This window comes from Nematolebias whitei, chromosome 1 (assembly GCF_014905685.2).
Source record: "Nematolebias whitei isolate Nwh7 chromosome 1, NemWhi1, whole genome shotgun sequence".
NCBI classification, from domain to species: domain Eukaryota; kingdom Metazoa; phylum Chordata; class Actinopteri; order Cyprinodontiformes; family Rivulidae; genus Nematolebias; species Nematolebias whitei.
The window spans coordinates 63,142,799-63,167,295 of NC_056498.1; the positions used below are offsets into that span (position 1 = coordinate 63,142,799).

General features: G+C 39.5%; 2 protein-coding genes across 2 annotated transcripts; one reads left to right on the forward strand and one right to left on the reverse strand.

Moving 5' to 3' along the window:
• The first annotated feature begins 569 nt into the window (after positions 1 to 569).
• On the forward strand, positions 570 to 8,677 carry smndc1 (survival motor neuron domain containing 1). The gene is made up of 6 exons (XM_037679910.1): positions 570 to 716; positions 981 to 1,100; positions 1,853 to 1,995; positions 2,330 to 2,491; positions 7,862 to 8,015; positions 8,100 to 8,677. Exons 2-6 carry the CDS (start codon positions 981 to 983, stop codon positions 8,235 to 8,237), a joined length of 717 nt encoding a protein of 238 aa, XP_037535838.1. The 5' UTR covers positions 570 to 716; the 3' UTR covers positions 8,238 to 8,677.
• Positions 8,678 to 10,446: 1,769 nt separating this feature from the next.
• Positions 10,447 to 23,949, reverse strand: LOC119412861 (max-interacting protein 1). The gene is made up of 6 exons (XM_037679900.1): positions 23,712 to 23,949; positions 22,127 to 22,229; positions 21,958 to 21,987; positions 18,351 to 18,465; positions 10,718 to 10,889; positions 10,447 to 10,634 (listed from the first exon to the last, which is right to left on the reverse strand). The coding sequence occupies exons 1-6, from the start codon at positions 23,947 to 23,949 to the stop codon at positions 10,471 to 10,473; spliced, it is 822 nt and encodes a 273-aa protein (XP_037535828.1). The 3' UTR covers positions 10,447 to 10,470.
• Between the last annotated feature and the right edge of the window lie 548 nt (positions 23,950 to 24,497).

Here is a 24,497-nt window from a genome sequence, read left to right on the forward strand (position 1 = left end):
GGGGATTAATAAAGTATCTATCTATCTATCTATCTATCTATCTATCTATCTATCTATCTATCTATCGATCGATCGATCGATCGATCTATCTATCTGCATGTTTTGGTACTTATTTATGTATTTAATTTTATTTATTTATTTATTTTTGGACGAGTCGAGACTGTTTTTCCTCATCCGGAGCATTTGATTGCATTGTTGACCTTGTGTTGACCTGCATATGACAAATACACAATAAACTTGTGTGCTGGAATTTGCATAACAGCATGTAAACATCCATCCACCCATTATCTTTTACCCGCTTCTTCCATTTTGGGTCACGGGGGTCGCCGGTGCCCATGTCCAGCAATCACTGTGCGAGGGGCTGGGGTACACCCTGGACATGTCGCAAGTCCAGCATGTAAACATTTATTTATTTGTTCATTGAGACAATGGGACAAACATGCACAGTATTGTGCATGTTAAAGCTTCAGGAGGTGTGTTTTTCTGCAGTAAAGGGAAGTTGTGTACAGGCTGCAGATACGCGAGCTGTCCGGTAGAGGCGCTCTTCAGTCGATTCTCTAACTATCGCGAGATTTTCAACGAGACTTGGAGATATTAGCATCACGGAGGAAGAAGAGCACGCATTTTAAGCAATATTATTTACTTTTCGAGGAGATTTTGAGCTAAAATCTAATATATTGTACTTGTAATAATCGGGGAAAACTATCAAAACTAAGGTAAAATTACACGCTAACTCATTTTTTTGTTATTTCCACTCTAGGGCTTTTGAAGCCTTCTGTCGACATTTAGGCCCTGGGATCCTGCTAACACTGCTAGCGCAATGCTAACTTGAGTGTTGTGGTTTTAATCTTTTTAATTAAAAGCATGCTTATATATAACCTCAGTATTTTCGTTTAGTACATTTTTAGGTTCAGTTATCAAATGTATGCCTTCAGTTCTCAGCTTGAGTTAGGATAATACTGTACTCTGTGTTTTAACAGATGTCGGAGGATCTGGTGAAACAATTGAGCAGCTACAAAGCTCAACTGCAGCAAGTGGAAGTGGCATTATCTACTGATCCAGACAATGAAGACCTCCGCAAACTCCAGAAAGACTTGCAGGTTTGTATGTCCATGTTAGATGGATAAACCATCAAACTGTATGTGAGTTTTAAAAAAGGTTTTCACTGAATACACACAACATCATGTAAAAAAAATAAAAAATTGGTGAAGCCGGTTTTCACATGTGGATACTTTTTAAATTGATTATGTAACCACAAGAAATCCTCTTAAGCGCAAAGATTTTCTGGTAACTCTTAAAAAGGGTGTTTTTATTAATATTTTAAGTGACAACTTTATATTTGTTTTATTTTGATAACGTTCAAGTATCTTTATCGTCATTCGCATCACATGTGGTACATGAGGTGGAATGAAATGATGTACTCAGGGTCCCAGGTACACCCAAAAATAGCCAAAAAAGTATAAAAAGAAACAGTATATAAGAATCTAATGTATACTCTAAGATATACGCTGAACAAACGCCAAACGGTATGCTGAAAGATCTAAGATATACGCTAAACACTAATAAAGTAAATATGATGTATTAAGCAGCAGACTGAACATGTTTGTTTTATTTTGATAACATTTAGGGGTATTCCTAGAGCACTACTGATCTGAAAGGTCTCAGCATGAGTAATTGGGCAGAAAGGTTAAGGATTATCCTGTTATTAACAAAAGATAATGGTTGTCCCAAGTCCAAAATTTTGAGAATATATCTACACAGCTATATATACATATCCTATTTAAACTTGCAGATAAGGAAAAAATTGCCTGAGCTTACTATGTTACTAACTTTTATTATCTTCTTTGTGCAGGAAGTCATCGACCTGACAAAAGATCTCCTGACTTCACAGCCCATCGATGGGGCTTCCACTGCCAGTAGTTCAAACACAGTGCCCGTGAAGCACCACTGGAAACCTGGGCACAAGTGTTTGGCAATGTGGAGTCAGGATGGACAGTGAGTGTCCTCTTAAAATCTGGTTTACAGGAATTTTCCTGTGCTGGTATAATTGTTATTGACAAAATACATACTAATACAAACAAAACATTTATTTTGTGTTTTAAGTTGGAGGAAATATGCTTTTTTTTTTAAACAGCATGTCTGTTGAGTTTAAATTTAATGGAACATATTGTCAGCCTCTACCATTACTGGAAACAGTTTTTGAGTGATTAGCAGTGACACTTTAGATATTCAATATTTATAAATTGAAGCATGAACTAGCTTTGCTAGTTAAGTAGAACCTGAGTATTTGGCTCATACTCACCTGCTTACAGACGTGATTTTTTGACAGGGTGTATGAGGCCGAGATTGAGGAGATAGACCGAGAGAATGGCACCGCAGCCGTCACCTTCACTGAATATGGGAATGCTGAAGTGATTCCTCTGCAGAACCTCAAAGTAGTAGAGGAAGGGAAACGTTCTGAAGATGATGGCGGCATGAAGCCAAAATCAAGGTATGAACAAACATTCAATATCAAAATGTCATAAATGTTTCTATAATTCTTGATTTATTGAAATCTAATGCACTGTTCATGTTTGATTTAGCTTGTGGTGGTACTGGGGGCTGTAAATTACTAAACAAAGTGAAATCCCACTATCAACTATGTTTATAGTGACCAGACCAGATGATACTAAATTGAGAATACCCATGTAGTGTGACTTTTTTTATAAACACGTTTTATTTATGTGTAGAAATTAGGGGTGTAACGGTACGCTAAAATCACATTTCAGTTCAGTTTCAAGGAGGGCTCGGTTCGGTGCATTTTCAGTACCAAAATAAAGGCCAAAATAAAGACTTACAAAATGTTTATTTTGAAAATATGCCAAGTAAACAATACGTTTGTATAAAATAAATAAAATCAACCCATTTGGATGATATTTTAAATAAAAGGCACTCTTTACAATAAATAAACTATACTAACAATAATAAAAATCTTAATTAATACAATAACAGTCAGAACCAGAACAATAAGCAGCAACAGACTGTTTACAATCTAACCAGTCAAGTTTTAAGTTTTTGGCCAAAAAGACCAACTTGTCCACATTTTCTGCCAAAATCATAGATCTAGTTGCAGTGACATCATCTCCAGCGGTGGAAAAAACAGCTCACTAACAACAGTAGCAGGAATAAAGAGGTAGAGCTTTGATAATTTTGCAGTGTGGCTGTATTTGGCCTCATTACTCAGAACCTCTTGGACCTGCTCCCACAGGTGGGACAGGTCCCTAGAAAAGTTCAGAGTTCACTCATCACAGACTTTTTAGCTGGAGGTGATTTCTGATTTCCCTGAAGAGGAAGACGACTCGCAGCTGTTATCTGTGTCCCAGACTGGAAATAAAACACAAAGAGGTAAAAAAAAAAAAAAAAAGAGTTAATAAGATTATAATTTTAAATAATAAAAAGTTAATTAGATAATAACAACAAAGTCCATGCTCAATAATCCAGGTATACAATCCAACATTTTTCAGTCGGGTCATCTGGACAGTTTCTTTTTTTTGTGCTGAAACGTTTCACCTTTGATCCGGAAGGCTTCATCAAGGGGTTAATTAGATAATAATAATAAAAGAACAATACCTCTTCTTGAACAGTTGTTATGAGGTGGTTGAATCTCTCGGTCATCATCATCATTAGGACAGAGCTTTAATCTGGTCCAGGGCTTGTTGACGATCAGTTTTAGCTTTTTCATAAAGTGCTGCGCTACAACGTTTTGGCTGAAGTGTTGACGTGATGGATGTTGTAGCGGGGCTCAATAACTTTAAAGCCGGCGCATCAACAACATTCGGACGTAGATCCAGAGTTTTAAAAACTCCTACAGCTTGTGTTATTGCTCTGGACCGATCTGATTTACCTGATAAATGTTGTTTACATGCTGCTGTTATCGGTCTTTGCACCAACCAAGCTTCTATAAGAGACGTTCACGTTCGGATAATGTTGTTTCAAGTGCGTTAACAAGTTAGACGTGTTGCTGTTGCAGATTCAATCTCCGTGAAACAACATCGACACACAGCTTTGGATTTGTTCACTTGTCTTTTAACAAAAAAGCCATAATGTTCCCAAACAGGAGACCGCAACAAGATGCTAGGCTGTTAATTCTGCACGTGCTGCAAGATAACAGCGCCGTGCTGAAACACGCTTAGGAACTTTAGTTCCGCGGCGCATAATCTCTCGTTAATAAAATGTAATTAATTTAAAAATAACCGAAACGATATGCACGTGGACCGAACTGAACATACCCTACCAAAACGGTTTGGTACACCCACGCGTACCGTTACACCCCTAGTAGAAATGTCTAAATGAAAAGGGTACGTTTAACGCTTTTCACATTGCAATCTAGTTGCGTTGGAACAAAAAATAAACTTATAATGCAGCTGTTTATGTTTGCTTGTTAAAATGACATATTTAGAGATGTTGGTATGTTGTAAAAGTTATAATTAGGATGCAGCAGAATTTGACCTTTGTTCTACTGTGCCCTCAGTCTTTTATAAGAGCATGAACACACACTTGTTTGTTTAGCTTTGTGACTTTATCCAATGCCATCTCAGAGGTGAATCAATCTAAACCCCCTATAGTATCCCCGTACATGGAGTGTAAAAAACAAACACAACACATAGTCGGTCCTCAACTGGAAAAGGGTGGACTTCCCTCTCAGGGTTGGGAGTGAAGTGCTGCCTCGGGTGGAGGAGTTCAAGTATCTTGGGGTATTTCGGCATAAGTGAGGAAAGAATGAAGTGGGAGATAAACAGGTCAGTGCTGCTTTGCAGTGTTGCACACTCTGTTGGTCCCCTGTGAAGAATAGGGATGTGAGCTGCAAGACGAAGCTCTTTGTTTACCATTAGGTCTATGTTCCTTTCTTCTTCAATGGTCACAAATTCTGGATAGGGACAAAAAGAAAGATTTCAGATTAAAGTAGTTGAAATTAGTTTTCTCTGCAGGGTAGCTGGACTCTTAAGCTATGTTTACATGGACATAAGTAATCAGATTAAATGGCCATTCAGAATAAAAACGCGTCATGTAAACGCACCATTCGGATTAGTTTTTATTTATTCAGCTTGATCCGAAAAAATTTTTCTGGGGTTGCGCTGCTCGGGGTGGCTGCATGTTGGAGTAGCTCTGTAACAGTCTTTTTTTTTGTTTTCTTTTTTCATTTACCCTTTATTTATACATGTAGTCTCAATGAGCCACGAGAATTCATTTTCAAGAGAGACCTGTTTAAGGAGCAGATGGGGGGTTAAGGGCCTTGCTCATGGGCCCGGAGTGGGGCGAATGAGGGTGGGGGCAAGTATGGTTGCTTCACCTACCCCACCCACATTTTTTTGATGTTGTCAGTACCGGGGTGTGAACCTGCGATCTTCCGATCACAGGCCCACCTCTCTAACCTCTGCGCCACGTTGCTTTTGAGAACTTTGATTCCTCTTTTTTCTGGATGTGAATCACTTTTTTCGGATAATTATTTCCTCTGGTATCAGCTGCTGTGCAGCTGGAAGGATTATTACTGAAACCTTTTCACTTTTGGACATTTGTTATGATGCGTAACCATGGCAACAAGGTGTTTTTTTTTTTTAACAACCAGGAGCAGCTGATTAACATCTTTACAGCTCAAAAAGCTCAACTACAGCCCCAAATCCCAAATAAGTTGAAAAGGAGGCACCATGGATGAATTCCCGTCAACCTGACAGTTGTGCTCGAGTACCTGACCACCAAAATCCTGGAGCTGGGAAACTTGGCTCGTGACAACGGGAGGACTGGGATCATCCACTAGCACCTTCAGCTGACTGTCTGTGGTGACGAGGAGCTCGATAGAATGCTGGGAGGAGTGACCATCGCTCAGGGAGGAATTCTACCCAAAATTCAGGCAGTCCTGCTGCCCAGGAGGACCGAGAGGCCCACCGGATCTGACATCAAGCTGGATCCAGGTGTACAGATCAGTATCTGTGGCCAGATTTTTTGGATTTGCTGCAGGAGATCCTTCCTGCCCACAGCTATCAGCATCTAACAACTCTTGAACGAAACCAGGGCGATGAGCTACGACAACACTTAATTTCCCTTTGGGATTAATCAAATATTTTTGAATTGAATTGAATTTGTAATAAGAATGAGACGGGTGGTTCATGCCGGTTCATAATCCGAAAGGTGTGCATGTAAACACTTAATTTGATCATCTAATTCTGATGGTGGAAAACTGACCTGACTGCGCAAGTGTGACCTATGTCATTTCCGCCTGGCTAATGCTAATAATATTAGCACGTTGGGGAAGCAAAACTGGTCGGTGAGCGACACAACATTTCTATTACAAACTTTGAAAGAGCTCAAAATGATCTGTATTACCTGCAGCTCGGTGAGGGAGTGCAGTAACGTCTCCACCGTCATTAAAACCTGTTGCGGGTCCATTTTCGGCACCAGGTTTGTTTACGTTCATCCCGGAAGTAAACCAGAAGTAGAACAACTTCTTCTGTATTTTTAAGGAGAGTTTACCACTCTGCACATTTCAGTACTTGTATTCAAACTAAAAGTCCGGTGCATGTAAACGCTGGTCGTGAATGGACTGTGCCCATGTAGACGATACATTTGAATTATTTAATCTGAAAACATTTCAATCCGGTCAAAGAATTCTGCGCATGTAAACACAGCTTTAGAAAGAGAGTGAGAAGTTCAGTTATTCGTGAGAGACGCGGAGTAGAGCCGTTACTCCTCCACATCAAGATGAATCAGTTGAGGTGATTTGGGCATCTGGTAAGGATGTTTCTGGGTACGTCCAACTGGGAGGAGACCCTGTGGAAAATCCAAGACATACTGGAGATACAAGTGGTGTTTTGCCACTCTCAACACTCATCGGTTCCACACCAGTAAAGGGCCTACCCACTGCTTATACACACTCCCCCAGCCCGGTTTATGGGACCATCTTGTTCATGGTTCCAAGCGAACTGTTCACAGGTGACAGTTTTGACATAAGCAGACAGCAGCCGTTGATTGGCCAGCAGAGATAAATCACTACTTTTAACTACAAACTACAGCGGAACCGCCATTTCTTCTCTGAATGTTATAGTGTGTGAGTTAGTCTGTTTTTTCTAGTTTCTAGTTGGATATGGAAGCACCAAAAGTAGTGTCATGGACCAATGGTCTAGATCTTTCTGTCTTTATTGGCGGGTCTGAGGATTTAGCATGAGCTGGACGGCACAGTAAGAACCCGCCCACTTTGCATTGACGATCCCGCCCACAGAGCAAGGGGAAACAAGTCACAGTGACAGTTCACCTACACTTGAAAAGAACCGAAAAGACGCGATCCAACTCGAGTCACCCTCATCAGTGGCAAAGCAGCTAATGTGTCTCAGCTGGTCTGGTATCGCCCCTGAGTCCTCCAGGAAGAACTGGAAGAGGCTGCTATGGAAAAAGATGTCTGGGCCTTACAGCTCAAGCTGCTGCCCCCATGCCCCAACTCCAGAACAAGCAGGCAACAAAAACAGTCTCTAAGAGCAAAACAGCTTGAAGAGCTAATTATTATGTCTGACGTGAATCTTTTTATGCACTGCAGATTAAAAAAACATTTTAAGGTTACTGTTTGAATGCAAAGCCAAACACTCTCAAGTGATTTACCCAGGTAGTTTCTTGAAAACACTTTGAGGAAAACATTTTGTCAGTCAAAACTTTTTTTCCCTTAAACTGTCAATCTGTTGTTTAAAAGCGAGTTTAATAATTAATGTTTTAAAAAGTGCTTCAGCATGTTTTTGTTGAAAAATTATACTTTAGCTGCTGATGCCTTATCTAGTTTATTTCAGTTTTTACAATTTCTGGTTTGAAATGGATACTTTCCTTTTGTGTGACTTTCCAGGAAGGAGCAGATAGCAGAGCAGCGAGAATACAAGAAGAAGAAAGCTCAGAAAAAAGTGCAGAGGATTAAGGAGTTGGAGCAGGAGAGGGAAGAGCAAAAGTCAAAGTGGCAACAGTTCAACAACAAAGCATACTCAAAGAACAAGAAAGGACAGGTAATTTGCCTTTTTCTAGGATTTAAGATTGTACATCATTCTTTTTACTTCTGTGCACTTACAAAAGTTGTTTGTTTTATGCAGGTAAAGAGGAGCATATTTGCATCCCCTGAAAGTGTAAATGGGAAGGTGGGAGTTGGAACTTGTGGGATTGCAGACAAACCTATGACCCAGTACAACGACACGTCCAAATACAACGTCAGACATCTAATGCCACAATGACCTGATATACTTTGTACATAGTAATCCATTGTATACTAGATGTGTCAGTGCTTTCCACGGTGTTTATACACAATCTAAGTTACTCAAGTAAAGGAAACTTGAAAAGGATTTGTTCTACACCAGTGTTTTAAAACATTGTAATTTTTTTGTATATTATGCGATTAGAACAAAAAAATCCATGAGGAAGTTTTCCACCTTTGAAACAAAAAGCATCTTATATAAGAACCCAGGATGGTGGTGTAGAAAAGTGTTTTGTTTCCATTATTGCGAGGCGAAATGCCTACAAAGATGTGTGTAAATAAAACACATTCGAGGCTGGATTTTTCTCTCACCACTCCGAATATTATAATGTTGTGAATTTAAAATGGCTTAATTTACTTCTGAATTTCTGTATATTTTAAAATGAGTGAAATAAACATTTTGTGTTTACTGTTTAAAAAGGTTTTTTTTGTATTTTAATTTAAGATCCTGTAGATGAATAAGCCTATTCTCTTGTTCAGTTTATGACGAGGCAAAATTTGTACAGATGTCCAGTTCAAGCCACCGTGACAGAAAACATCTGCATTATGCACGCTTAACAAAAAAAAACAAGTTTGTGTTAAGAGGTTTATTGAGATTTCAGGAATGGTTAACGGGTTGTAACAAAGTTAGCAGGGGACTAGCAGCACATTTTGCACAAGTCATCTTGTATGGCTGATTAAAAAAAAAAACACACACATAAACAAAAAACATTCTGGGTTGTGCCTTAACATTTTTGAATAGTGCTTTTTTTATTCAAATGCAGTGGCAGACGTGATCTCAAATAATGGACTTTGTGCAAGAGTCAATCCCCATGTTAAGACAATTTGGTGGTTTCACCTAGGACGACTTATGGAAGAATGCAGATAAATGGTATTGAAATGTCTTATTTGGTTTCATTTATTCAAACAGGTCAGCAGTGCAGCTTAGTTTCAAATAAGATGAATTATTCGAAGTTTCCAATTGTCAATTTAGGCTTTGACTTTTTCCTGTTACAGTACAAAAAGAATACTGAAGTATAAATCAAAACCAGTTTTTTGTAGAATACACTATTCATGCTACAAACATCATTATGGACTCATCAATCCAAAGCACAATACAATTCAAAAGGCTACATTCAAGACACATGCACCATAGTGTTTTAAACCGATTACAATCACTGCTGATTATTGGTAGCCAATACTACTACTGAAGCAAGAATAAATCATTTTATTTGGAGCAGGATGGACAGACACGTACTAAATCCAGTCAACATCACATGATTAAACTAGACATTATTGCTTGAGCTTTGTGCTTGGACAAGTGCTAAATAGCTTATTACCGACTAAACTCATTGACTGCACAGTGTGAAAGCATCCAACCAAACAATGAGTACTATTAAACTCATAGCACAACATATGCTTTAGTGGAGATTTTATATCAAGTAAGTTTGGTAAACATTTAAACACAAGGGAAAAAAAGTTTTTTTATTCAAGCATGACCAAGATGCAAACCATTAAATATATAAAAAAATAAATAAAATAATGCAAAATATATTCGTTTCATAAAGGTGGACTACATACCACCTGTTCTGGTTATTAAACTTTTTCAGTGAAGAACTGGGACGCCACACAAATCAGTGATGGTTGCGGGTCCTAAAGCAGAAGTTAAAGAAAAGTAGCGTATTTTGGAATGCAGATATTCTAGCCCTTGCTGGCTTGTACTTTGACAAGAAGTGCTTTCTGGATACATTTTCCAGTAAAAAAATGGGCTTTTTCTTCTTCTTTACAAGGCATATGGCGCTAATGTTCCCAATGGTGAGCTTTTAGCTGGTGTCGTGTGTGTGTGTGTGTGTATGTATTTTTGCTGGTTTCTGAGGATCAACTTGATTAATATAGAGGGTCCTCCTTTAGTGTTTAACACTGGTGCAATAATGGGTCCTCTATAGGATCAAACATGGTTGTTTTGAGTCGATAACTGATAAAGGGACGGTTGAGCCAACCTTGTAAATGCAAAAGAAAAGCCTGTAGTCATAAAAGTAGTGAAAATGGGTTTTGGCAAGAGACCAGTTTTACTTGGACTGAACTGAACGTACGACTGGGTCTTGGACGGAGATGTTTCGTGAAGGAGGCTGGTTCTTTTGGACGACTATACCGTTTGGGAGAAAGAAGCTGGTACTTTTAAAAGGTGAAAGCCTTAAACGATTGCAGCTTAAGTGGAAATGTTGGCTGGTGCTTCAAGCAGAAAAGGCCAGTTTTAGACTGCAAGTGGAGTAGCCCTCGTCGCTGGCCGAGCTCTGCCGGCTGCTCTGGTCGTCCAGGTCGCTGGCACCACTGGTGCTGACACTGTCCATTTCTCCATGGGAGAACTCGGTGCTTTCCACATCGACTTCGATGTCCTCTGCTCCAACACAAAAACACCAATGAATACAGACCTAACTTTTGAAAGAATGTACCCCACTGAAAAGAAACGGGGACTCTGACCTCTGTCAGACTCTGATCGATCAGAATCCATGCGGGAGCCCATGCTGTCTGTGCGGACCCTCTCCCACTCTCCATGAGTCTGCAGCAGAGCTAGCTGCCTCTGTAGGTGCCTCTGCTCCCTCTCTAGAGTCTCCAGTGCGTGCTGGCTCCTTCGGTCCGTCTCTTCAAGTTTCTACAAAATAAAAGCATGCATTTCGATGAAACCTCACAAATTAATCCATAAGGGGGAAAAAAAAAGCACAACTGTGTGCAAATTTGATTTGTTGCCATGGCTTGTTCACATCGTTCTGCAGATCATTCTGAGGCATTTAGGTGCATGAGAGGACGGTGAACTTCTCACATATGCACGGATGCTTGCATAGAGAGACACATCCCACCAAGAGAGACAGCATCACCACAACCCAATAAATTATTGAACAAGGTGCTGGTTGGGATGTACAGAAATAGCTGGTGCCTAAGTGGGATGGTACATGCAAAATATGACTAAAAGTAAAGCAAACCTGGAGGTGGTCTTATCTTGCTGTTAATGATAGAAATATCCTGTGGAAACCCTGACAGGCCAATCATGTTCTGATGTATCAGACTTTATATCTAATCTGATACAATCAACTATTACATCATTGCAAAAATAGCTGTTTTGGTTAAACCTTGTAAAAGACACTAAGTGCAACCTTATTGCAATATTGTGAGACGTCATGCTCGGAGAATGTGTCGACGATGACTCTCCGCTACTGCCACACCAAAATAGCTCACTATTTGTAAAACTGACTGTGTTAGAGCTATTTTTTCTGTTGGCTAACGTCAATTAGTTGTGGAATCCATCTTGAAGGGGGTTGACTGTAAATGTTAAAGAGTTGTAGACATCCGTTCAATGAATACTTTGTGAGAGCTTCAGTAAAGTGGTTCATGGGATGTTTTGATAAGAGACAGAATCATGAACCCACACACGTGGACAAAAACTGAGATGCACAATATTAGATTTTTGGCCGATATCCGATATGCTAATATATTGAAACTTATTTGGTCGATACCAATAACGCTCTACTGGCTCCCGGTTAAATCACGCATCGTCTTCAAAATTCTTCTTCTCACTTTTAAAGCTATCCACAACCTTTCCCCTCCGTACCTATCTGACCTCCTACACATCTCCATCCCCTCTCGCTCTCTCAGATCCTCCTCTTCACTACACCTCCATGTACCCTCTGCCCGCCTCTCCACCATGGGGAGCAGGGCCTTCACCTGCTCTGCTCCTCATCTCTGGAACTCTCTACCCCCTGACTTACGAAATACCACCTCTATTTCTCTATTCAAGACTGCTCTGAAAACACATCTCTTTAGACTCGCTTATCCTTAACTTTGCTGTATGTATTTTATATTCTGTATGTATTTTATATTCTGTATGTATTTTATATTCTTTATGTATTTTATATTCTTTATGTAATTTATTCCTGTTGATCTTTGTTCTTACTGTAAAGTGTCCTTGGGTGTCATGAAAGGCGCTTTTTAAATAAAATGATTATTATTATTATTATTATTATTATTTATAAGTCACAGGACATGCAAATTATGAAACAACAAAACAAAACAAACAAAAAAAAATGTGACTTCCATCCATCCATCATCTTCCGCTTGTTCCAAAGTCGGGTCACGGTGGCAGCAGTTTGAGCAGGGAGGTCCATACATCTCTTTCCACAGCCACCTCTTCCAGCTCTTCTGGGAGGATTCCAAGGTGTTCCCAGGTCAACCGATAGGCATGGTCTCTCCAGCATGTCCTGCGTCTACCCCGGGGTCTCCTCCCAGTTGGACATGCCCGAAGCACCTCCCTAGGGAGGCGTATAGGGGGCATCCTTACCAGATGCTCGAACCACCTCAACTGGCTCCTCTCAATGTGGAGGAGCAGCGGCTCTACTCCGAGTCTCTCCCAGATAACCAAACTTCTCACCCTATCTCTAAGGGAGAGTCCAGCTACCCTGCGGAGGAAACTCATTTCAACCAACTGTACCCTCATTCTTTCGGTCACTACCCAGAGCTCGTGGCCATAGGTGAGGGTAGGAACGTAGACTGACAAACAGAGAGTTTTGCCTTACAGCTCAGCTCTCTCTTCACCACAACGGACCGGTACAGAGTCCACAATAATGTAGACGCTGCATCAATCCGTCTGTCAATCTCACGCTCCATTCTTCCTTCACTCGTTAACAAACCCCGAGATACTTGAGCTCCTCCACTTGAGGCAGAACCTCACCCTCGATCTGGAGAGAGCAATCCACACTTTTCCGGTTGAGGACCATGGCCTCAGATTTGGAGGTGCTGATTCTCATTCCAGCCGCTTCACACTCAACTGCGAACCGCTCCAGTGAGAGCTGAGGATCATGGCACGATGAAGCCAACAGGACCACGTCATCTGCAAAGAGCAGAGATGTGGTCCTGAGGTTACCGAACCAAAAACCCTCCCCCCATTGGCTGCACTGAGAAATTCTGTCCATAAAAGTTATGAAACCGCGACTTAAACAGCGAAAAATACAGTACTTGGATATTTCAGGTATATATGAGTAAGTTATTTTGATGGAATAGCCGATGTCCAATATTTAATTGGAACGCCAATATCGGCCGATACCATGCCGATATATCGTAAATCCCCAGACAAAAACATCGCCTTCATTTTTCTGCAGCGAGCAATATTTAAGACTAATTCCAAGTTGCACATGTGACATACATTTAGAAACGTTATGATGATTAAAGTTTTCCACCATGACAGAGGCTGTGTACTGGTTTAATTCAACTGAAGTCCCCTGACAAAACAATACAGTAAATATTTTATACAAGAAGAGGCATAATTATACGAATGGTAATACTGTGTATACAGCATTAAGTCCCAGCACAGTGGGTGTTAATGAATTCTCGAGGCTGAGACTGAACTAAATGCTGCAGTTTGTGAGTAATGTTCAGGGAGGCTTTTATGTAAATGGGGTCAAATAATTTTCTTTTAAAAGCTCCGAACATCGTTGGCACATTGCAAGCGAGAACAACTTTTATCGTTACATTTCACTAAACAAACAGGATGTTTTTCGTGTGTTTTGCCGTCTTCTTATTTTCTGAATCTATAGGCTTACAGCAGCTGCACCCTTGAACTGAGCAACCTCTGGTTCTAAAAATACAGCCGTGTTTCAAAGGCCAACTTTCTGGACTTCAAACACACAAGTCCAGAGTCGACAGCTGACATCAGGGATGCTTCACTTTTTCTGCCTCACAGTGATAAACTCCCACAGATTGTTGTCAGGATTGCTTTCATATCACAGCCCCCACAGCTCAGCTGCTACTACTGCTCCACTGTGTTTCCTGTAAAACGGTGATCTGACTTTAATTGCAGCTATCAGGGAGCCGGCGTGTTGAATATTGGATACTTTTGATCCGACAGACACCAAGACCAACAGTTTTTAGAATGAGGGTGGGTGTAAAGCCTGTAGGAACAGTGGTCAGTGTTAAAAACCCACAGCGTACAGTCAGGCAAACACTAACTGATGTGGAAACTCCTGCAGAGGGCAGCCTGCAGCAGCCCCAGGGAGACGGGTTGTGGAGGAAACGAAAACTGCAACAACGCATAAACCAAAATGTCCTGGACAGTAAGACCAAATTGCCTCCAGGAGAATTATTTTAGGGACTCTGGAGATGTCATCGTTTGTCACTGCGCACACTCTCTATGTCGTTAAACGACTGCTAATACAAAGCAACTAAAATGGAGTAGGTGCAGCAAGAGCTTTTTTTTTTTTTTTTTAAATGTTCAGCCGTTTCTCTATCAACAATTACTGGATCGGTGTACTGGCTACTGAGGCGATAACTATATATTCATTAGTTTTTATTGTAAAGTAATTGAACAGTTTCCAGGAATAAAAACAACAAAGTCCATGCTCAATAATCCAGGTATACATTCCAACATTTTTCAATCAGATCATCTGGACAGTTTCTTTTTTTTTTTTGTGTGTGTGCTGAAACGTTTCACCTTCGGTCCGGTATGAAGCCTTCCGGACCGAAGGTGAAACGTTTCAGCACAAAAAAAATAAATAAATAAACTGTCCAGATGACCTGATTGAAAAATGTTGGAGTTTCCAGGAATGTCCTTTGTTATCGCTCGCAGCCAAAGGCAAAGGCTGAGCGATGAAAGTTCATCGATGCCTGTGTCTGTGTGCTCGTTTGTACCATTAGTCATCATATCTCATGAATCCCCTCATGGATTTTAATACAATTTTCCAAAATTAATCACTGGGTTGACATCTAGAACACACCAACTTTTGGGAGTCAGTCTAATTCAAGATGGCCACCACAGCAAAGCCATCTTATCAAACACAAACATGTCTACTTCGTAGTTAATTTGACAGCTACTGAGCTAAAAATTGGCGTGGTAGTAACTGAGACTGATCCCCAACTTATGTTAAGAGCGCTAACTGATTGCATGAGATCTGTCTTTAAGTCTTTGTTAGAATCAACTCTGTCTTTTAGCAAAATATCTTATAAACCACAGACTGAAGTTGAATTAATTTTTCAGAATGGACATACAACCTTTGGATCCAACCCTATTCAAAATGGCCACCACAGCCAATTGGTCTTAACCCACATAAAAAATGGTAATAGCTCAGCAGATTTGGCAGATACTGAGCTAAAATCTGGAGTGGTAGATGCTCAGTCATTCAAAACACACTAGACGGCACAAGCTTCAGCAATATTGAGTAAGATTGTGCACAACGTTATTTTCAAAATGATCCGAATTAAAACTAGCTAACATGAAATGTGGCAGGTGATATGCATTCTTTCAAGGAATATTAAGTTCTGAAGTTGTTTTAAAGCTTTTATCTACAAGTACCTTCCCCAGGAACTACAGCTTCTTGGTACTTGACTCCCTTTGTTTTATTGTGAAGGAACTTGACGCTAACAGAAATTCTAGGAAACATTTTAATCCCAAATCATCCATGGAAGGTGGGCGACACTTTCAATACCACAAACTTTTTTTGATGTGACACTTGTGGCATCTATCTGTTATATCTGACATCCTGTACCAAACCTGTCATGGGTTAACGCCACTTGTAAGATTTGTTCGCTTCAATTTCCACTGCTGTTTGCAATAAATTACAGCAATAAAATGTTAATCTCTGATTGTTTCACAGCACTTTGCTTCACAAAAAGCAAATTAAAACTAGAGAAATAGCATTTCCTGTAAAAATGCAGCGTGAATGCTTTTTGCTGAAGAACTTGCTGAAAAACAGTTGAAATGGAAGAACAATCCTAAATTACCAGAAACAACATATATTTGCAAATGAGCACAACAATTAGAAAATTTGCTTAAAAAAGATGAAATCAGCAAAAATATCTAAAAAAAAAATAAAAAAAAAAAGGAGCTGAAAAGTAAAAAGGAGCTTAAAGTACCAGACGGAAGCAGAAAGAGCTAAAATATGCGAAGAAAATAAGAAAGTAGCTGGAAAAGCTAAAATTAGCATAAACAGCTAAATAGTAGCTGAAATAACTGAAACTAGCAGAAAGAAGCTGAAAGAAGCATAGCAAGCTGAAATTAGCATAAATTATTAATTATGTTAATGTCTGTTAACTAATAGTTAATTAGGCTGAAAGTAGCATAAAATACCACAAAAAAACTTGAATTTATCAGTAAACAACTGAAATTAGTAAAAAAAAATGCTAAAACTTAGTTGAAAAGGTAGAACAAGCTTAAATTAGTAGAAGAATGCAAAAAGAACACAACTTGCCCAGTTAGGCTGAAAGAAACAGAAAGGAGCACAAAGAAGTAGAAATTATCTGAAAAAAAAAAAAGAAATTTGCCAAAAACAGCTGAAAAGTAGCTAAAAATAATCAGGAAGAAGCTTAAATTACCAGAAGGAAGTGGAGAGAGCACATTTTTTACTGAATTAGGCTGAACACAGTTTAAATGAGTGCAAATAATTTGAAATTAGCTGAAAAAGCTAAAATTCACATAAAAATGGTTAAATAATAGCTGAAAAAGAAGACAAAGATGAAAAGGATTATTGAGCATGCATCAGGATAAAAGCTGAAACTTGCAGAAATAAGCTGAAAGGAGCATAACAAACTAAATATCCTGATGCATGCTCAATAATCCAGGTAGAAAAATAAAAAAAAGTTCAATCTGGTCCTCTGGACAAGCTGAAAGAAGCTGAACCAGAACAATATGTATTAGTAAAAGGTTGTAAACACATCTAAACATTTGAACAATGTAAAATGAGCTCAATTCATTTTCTAGGAGAAAAAAATGTCAGAAAAGGCTAAATATTTCAAAAAGCTAAAGTTGCACTAATACCAAAAGCCACAACACCTTTCTCTTGAATGAGCTGAACGTTTTGATATGATTTGATGAAATAGCACAAACATTGTGGAGTAAGAAAGATGCCGAAAAACGTACGGTAGAAAAAGATCTCAGTAGTGTGAATGCTTCATAAACATTCACGCACACACAAAAAAAACATCCACAACTTAAAGGAAATCAGTAATACAGTTGGTAAAACAACTAAAAGTGCACTTCCTGTTTTCACTATTTGTGTAGCTTCTCGGACAAACTCCTACACACAAAGGTGTCATTTGCCTAATCTGCCCTGCAGCTATAAACTCAGTGGAAGTGCAGGAAACACAAGTCCTGTGGTCAAAATGACTTTATACTGTTCGCTTATTTGGATCAAACTGTGCCAGCAGCTCTCTGGGGTTTATACAGAGGCTCCCTATAAAAAATGTATTATTATGGGCTGGTTGCATTTGCACTGTAGACAGAAACCTAAAGTGACAATCAGTTGGATGGTGGTAGACAAGAAAAAAAAAAGGTGTACTGAGCATGCAGTTTCCAACAATTACTGAACAGCTGCATCACAGATGGTTTCCCTCCTGCTGATAAAGTTCCTCCTCTGAAAGTATAGGAGTTAAAAAGGGCCTATAAAAGCTCTTTCTGCTGTGCAAAGGCAAAAATGAAAAGGAGCTGCATTTGTCATAAAAAATAAAATGAAGGTTCCAGCAAACCTAAACCATCTCGTCTTTTCCTGTAGGATTACAGACATGATTATTCTTTAGGGAGCCAATAGATTTATTTGTGAATATACCACAATAAGCAGACTTATTCACTTGTAATTTGTAAAACTAACAAATGTTTCATTCATTTAGATCAAGAGTGGGCAACATTTATTTCCAGAGGGCCAAATCAAGATAATGAGAGCAAACAAAGGGCTTCATAGTCGACTAAAAAGATGAGCCTTTTTTAACCCAAAGGTTTTTGATGCATTTGTCCAAGAAGCTTAATTTAGATTTCCTTGAACTTCGCTGATTCATCAACTTATTTAAAATCGTTTTATTTTCTATTAAGGATATTGTGGGCTGGATAGAGATTGTTCAGCGGCCACTTTTGGCCCTCGAGCCATATGTTGCCCACGTCTGATTTAAATGATGATTTTGGACTAAATGTAAGAAACTTGTTCATGTTTGTTTTTCCTACCACATCATCAAAATGTCTGACATTAAAATGTTATTCTACCATGATGGCTTTGCGTGTTACTGCAAGTTTTTCAATCTTATATTAACAGATCATTAGTTCATTGCTAGTCATGAGGAAGAAGGAGCACCCAGACTACAGCACCTTGATGTGTGCTTTGGCCTTGTTGAGCAGTCCTAGTGTGGTGTGCCGACTGCAGTTTGGTCCCAGAGGGATGAGTGACTTCAACCTCTCCAAACACAGGCGGAGATGTGCTCGCCTGCGGGAGGACACGTAGTCAAGATCATTTCTCTTCAGAGACAGAATAAAGCAAATACAGTACATTAAAAAACAAAAACAAGTTTAAAATAATTTTACAACCCCAGCAGTGAAAAAAGCTGGGATGTTCTGTAAAACGTAAATAAAAACAGATGATTTACAAATATCTTCAAACACATATTTTATTCATAGTGGAACATAGTAAAAAGTAGTCAATGTTTAAACCAAGAAATTGTACTTTTTTAAAGATAATTTTGAATTTAATGGTGGCAGCACATCTAAAAAAAAAAAAAAAAAAAAAATGGGACGGGGCCATTAAAAGGCTGTGACAAGAAACAGCTAGACTCAACAAGTCAGCAAGAGGAGTGGGGAAAAAAAAAACATTTTATAAAGGTTGAATCCCTTAGAAGTAAAGATTGGCAGAGGTTCACCAGTCTTCAAAAAACTGCATTAAGCATAGTGAAACAATTTCAAAATAATGTTCCTGAACTGAAATTTTAGAAGACTAAACATCCCATCATCAGGAACTGGAGACATTTTTGCGTGCAAAAGACAAGATTGAATGCTTGACATGTCTCTCAGTCTCTTGTGGCATCCTCAAATGCTGGTTAAAGCTCTATCATGCAAACAAGAAGCCATATTTGAACACCACGTAGCAATGCCACTGCTTTCTCTGGGCCAAAACGCATGTAACAGAGACAACGTGGAAAACTGTTCTGTGATCAGATGAATCAAAATTTGAAATTCTTTATGGAAACCCCGGATGCAGCATCCTCCATATTAAAAGAGGAGAGGGACCAGTCAGTCTGCTAGCAGCACACAGTTCAAAAACCTGCCTCCCTGATGGTATGGGGGTACATTACTGCCTCTGGCATGGGTAGCTTGCACATCTAGAAAGGCTCCATTAATACAAAAGAGTACAGGTTTTAAAAACAATCCATGTTTCAAACCATATGATGTCGTTTTCAGGGAAGATCTTGCATATTTCAGCAAGAGTGCTAAACCACATACAGTACTGCATGTACTCAAGGTCCAGCTGCTGAACTGGCCTGCCTGCAGTCCAGACCTCACCAGTTTAAAACAGTTATTGCATCAGAACATTAAAAAAAAATCCAGCAAATAAGACCCAGGACTGTTGGACAGCCATTATTTTTAATGTAAACACTTTTCTATGATATGGATGTATAAGATCTGCAAACCATTGCATTTTGGTTTTTGTTCACATTAAACACAAAGACTTATTGAAAACTTACTTTTTTTTTTTAACAAATACAACGTGGTTGCAGATTTTAAAGCTTGATATTTTGTTTCTGATCCAGCCCGAAGCCAGAATGAATCAATTTAATTGACGAAGGACTTGCACCGTTCTTTTATATAACGGAGTAAATTAGGTCAAACCATAACGTTATTTCTGCACTGGCCAGCATTTTGTGAATAAACCTGCCCCTTCAAAATATCCTCTCACTTCTTATTTATCTCAGAACGATTATTCACGTGCACGGTTGGACATTTACATTTGAATTAAACGTGTTGTGACGTTTGTTTCCTGAATGAAGCAGGTGCCGCCTCATCCCAGAGAAACTAAAGCAAACTGCTGTTAGGTTTGCAAGCTGTGATTCTTTCAGGAAGAAGCTCTTGTTGTCTGGAAACAGACGGTTCCCGTTTGCTGACTGGGGAAATGTTTGCATGTCCTCCAGGAACAGCACTGCTGCTACAGAGGCCACATTTATTTGCCTTGCAAAATGCACTCTGCTATCCTCTACAATACATACTGTATGTTTCTAAGTTGATTAACGAACAGATATTTTACACAACTGCGATGATGAGTTCATTTACAGAGCAGGAAGACGTCTCATATTAAAATGATCCATTTTAAGGGAAAAACCTGTTGTTTCCAAATTTCATGGCGTCAACAAATCCCAAAAAAGTTGGGACAAGTCCATTTTTACCACTGTGTGGCATTCCCCCTTCTTCTTACAACACTCAACAGACGTCTGCGGACAGAGGAGACCAGTTTCTCAAGTTTAGAAATAGGAATGATCTCCCATTCATGTCTATTACAGGCCTCTAACTGTTCAATCGTCTTGGGCCTTCTTTGTCGCACCTTCCTCTTTATGATGCACCAAATGTTCTCTATAGGTGAAAGATCTGGACTGCAGACTGGCCATTTCAGTACCCGGATCCTTCTCCTACGTAGCCATGATGTTGTGATTGCTGCAGAATGTGGTCTGGCATTATCGTGTTGAAAAATGCAGGGTCTTCCCTGAAAGAGATGACGTCTAGATGGGAGCATATGTTGTTCTAGAACCTGAACATAGTTCTCTGCATTAATGGTGCCTTTCCAGACATGCAAGCTGCCCATGCCACAAGCGCTCATGCAACCCCATACCATCAGTGATGCAGGCTTCTGAACAGAGTGTTGATAACAACTTGGGCTATCCTTATCCTCTCTGGTCCGGATGACATGGCGTCCCAGTGTTCCATAAAGAACTTCAAATCGTGACCCATCTGACCACTGAACAATCTTCCATTTTGCCACACTCCATTTTAAATGACCCCTGGCCCAGTGCAAACGTCTGAGCTTGTGGAGCTTGCTTAGAAATGGCTTCCTCTTTGCAATGTAGAGTTTCAGCTGGCAACGGCGGATGGCACGGTGGATTGTGTTCACTGACAATGCTTTCTGGAAGTATTCCTGAGCCCATTCTGTTATTTCATTGATAGTGGCATTCCTGTTTGAGATGCAGTGACGTTTAAGGGCCCGGAGATCACGAGCATCCAGTAGAGTTTTACGGCCTTGACCCTTATGCACAGTGATTGTTCCAGATTCTCTGAATCTTTTGATGATGTTATGCACGGTTGATGATGATAACTTAAAAGTCTTTGCTATTTTACGCTGGGTAACACCATTCTGGTATTGCTGCACTATCTTCTGCGCAACAATGGTGGAATTGGTGATCCTCTTACCATCTTGGCTTCTGAGAGACACTGACACTCTGAGAAGCTCTTTTTTTACCCAATCATGTTGTCAATTGACCTAATTAGTGTTAATTGGTCTTCCAGCTGTTCGTTATATGCACAATTTCCTTTTTCCAGCCCCTTATTGCTACTTGTCCCAACTTTTTTGGGATTTGTTGACACTGTGAAATTTTGAATCAACAACATCAACATTTCCTTTAAAATGTTACATCTACTCAGATTAAACTTTTGATCTGTCATCTATGTTATATTACAAATAAAATATTGACATTTGCCATCTCCACATCATTGCATTCAGTTTTTATTCAATTTGTTTAGTGTCCCAACTTTTTTGGAATCCGGTTTGTATATATATAGATATAGATATATATAGATATGTTCAGTGCCCTGAGATGATTCTGTTGTGACTTGGCACTATATAAATAAACTGAATTTAATTGATTTTACTCATCTTGGTCTTTAAGTTTCAGAGCTGTTTATTTTTGTGCTAGGCAGGCAATGAAATGACCTCACTTACCTGTTCTTTTCCAGCTCGTTGTGTGCCGACCTGTTGAAATGAGAACTAGGTCAACAAAATTTGAGCTAATAATGCTTTTGTTATAAATGAAAACACAGACATATGATGTGAATTTGATCAAAGGTCTCCTGAATCTTTTCCAGGTTTAGGCTCATTACATTACGCTTACCGGTTGTGAATATTGTCCAGTTTTTTGTTCTTGAATTTACGCTGTTTCTGCTGAAGTGCAATCTGCGATGCAGGGTATGTGGAAGCGTAACCGTGCTCGTATTCTGCTCACGAAACAAACAAACAAATTTATTAAATTTACAATAAATGTATCACAAGCCTTACGAATGCTGGAAAATGTGCTGCGTTGTGAATGACTCTCAGCTACTACCATGCTAAATTTTAGCACAAAATTGACTGACAAGTTGCTGTTTTTGTGTTTTCTAATGCTTTTAGGCTGAGACGGCCATATCCATGTTGACGTTTTTTAAAAGTTAATCAGTTGTAGATGTACATCAAATGATTACTTTCTGGGAGCTTTGTTAAAATCGCTCTAATGGTTCATAAGATATTCTGCTAACAGACACATAAAGATGACTCTGTACATTTAAAAGCAAAATTTTAAACAAAGATATTGAGCAATCTGTTAGCGCTCTGAATATATATTGGGGATCTGTTTAAGCAACTACTATAGGAATATTTATGTCCATTTATGTAAAATCTATTGTGTTATAGCTATTTTTGTGTTTTAAGGTCAATGGTTATGGCAACCATCTTGAATTGGGACGACTCTAAAATCTAATCAGTTGTAGATGTTCATCCAATGATCGCTTTCTAAAAGTTTAATTAAAATGTGTCCGGTAGTTCATGAGATTTTTTGCTAACAGACAAATGGGCCTTTTTCATTTTTATGCAACAGTTATTCAAACTACTTCTCAACAAATGCATAAAGCCTATATAAAAAACAAAAATATTTAATAAATTAAAGCTCATTTGTCTGCGAATTTTCGCAAATTCTTCTCGTTAAACAATGACCTCATTGCTTCTACATAAAGCCTACAATTCCCATGAATCATTTCTCTCAGTAACACGCGACGTCACACGTACGCCTCACTCTGATTGGTTCTTTACATTGACCCACGCGCTGGGAACCCGTTTCCTGACCAATGAGAGCTCTACAATTTGTTCCATGTGGAAGCCATGTGAACAACACATACAAGGAAGCTGCGGTGGCCCGAGAACACAGCGGCAGGACTAAAAATAGGACATTTTTTAAGGAAAATTAAATCCGAATCGAGCTCTGTTGTGCGCGAGAAGGACCGTAAACGCGACATTTCTCAGAGGACGTGACATTTGAACGGAAAACACAGAGATTCGCTCGGATATAAACTGAAATTAAAGGTTAAGACTAGACATGGGCGACACTTAAACATCATACATTCACGTTTAAAATGCGCAAATCTGTTCTAGAAGCACGGAAACTATCGAGACGTGGTGCACCACGCGCATTTCAACTCTGCAACGGATAGCTCAGGGTACTGTTGCAGCAAAATCAGCCTCCGTCGAGCCACTTGTTCAGTAATTTTCCAAACTGGACGCATTTCTCAGCTTTTGTTCAAATCCAGACAAGAGTCATTGCGGTAGTTCGAGCACATCGGCGCCAGCAGGTACCTTACATCTGTCCACTGCGCGTCTTTTGTCGCCTCTATTGTTGTCTGCTCGGCGCATTATAACCCCCCCTCACCCCCCGGTGTGTTTTTACTTACTCCCGCTGCTCCGCTCAACCTTTTCAATGTAGCTGGCAGCGTCCAGCAGCACCTGCACGTTCCTCATGAAAGTGCCGATTCGGTCCATTGCGGAACATTTGGAGTAGAAAACGTCGCGGAAAGAAGAAGAGTCGGACATCTCGCCGAAACCCTGCTGCTGGTCCTCCTTGGACGCGTCAGACTCCGACAGGAGCTCCTCGGGTTTCAGCTCGCTGTGCTGTCGCGTGTACTTCACCATTATTATTATTATTATTATTAGCAATATAATTCTTTTGAAACTTATGGCTTTCAGAGCTGGAATTGCTCCTCTTGTCCTGTGTGTGCACTGGGCGGATGACTGAAATGAACTGGGCTGGATGGAATTGCAGTCCTTAGCCACTTGCCCTACTTGGTGGATAATCCCTCCCACTAACGCATGCACATTGCATTCATTGTCAACTGCTCCATAATAAATCCTCATTAACAAAACAGCAGGAGGAGTACACATGTAAAAAAAAAAAAAAAGTCTGGTGACATTCTGAAATACTGGCTGCTCCAGTTTGTCATAAACTCACTTTATTGTGTGAACGCTGAGTCAGCCTTCTCTGTATATGACCCTGTTTCTCTTTATTGGTGTTCTCTGTTATAGTTTAATTGACTCTTTCCCAAACTACTAATGTGTACCATTCCATCCATGTCTAAATATATATCAAATGGTCAGCCCAATTAGAAATTGAGCTGTGACATGTATTTTGTAACCTTTACATTTTTCAAAATATTTCAAGTCAAGTTTATTGTCATTCGCAT

What these genes read in the sequence shown, in the direction of transcription:
- smndc1 (XM_037679910.1), top strand. Translation starts at nt 981, where the DNA reads ATGTCGGAGGATCTGGTGAAACAATTGAGCAGCTACAAAGCTCAACTG. An exon ending in AACTCCAGAAAGACTTGCAG is followed by an intron (nt 1,101 to 1,852) that starts GTTTGTATGTCC and finishes TTCTTTGTGCAG; the next exon opens with GAAGTCATCGACCTGACAAA. An exon ending in CAAAGAACAAGAAAGGACAG is followed by an intron (nt 8,016 to 8,099) that starts GTAATTTGCCTT and finishes TGTTTTATGCAG; the next exon opens with GTAAAGAGGAGCATATTTGC.
- LOC119412861 (XM_037679900.1), bottom strand. Translation starts at nt 23,949, where the DNA reads ATGGTGAAGTACACGCGACAGCACAGCGAGCTGAAACCCGAGGAGCTC. An exon ending in CTGGACAATATTCACAACCG is followed by an intron (nt 21,988 to 22,126) that starts GTAAGCGTAATG and finishes TCATTTCAACAG; the next exon opens with GTCGGCACACAACGAGCTGG. An exon ending in TCGATCAGAGTCTGACAGAG is followed by an intron (nt 10,635 to 10,717) that starts GTCAGAGTCCCC and finishes GTGTTGGAGCAG; the next exon opens with AGGACATCGAAGTCGATGTG.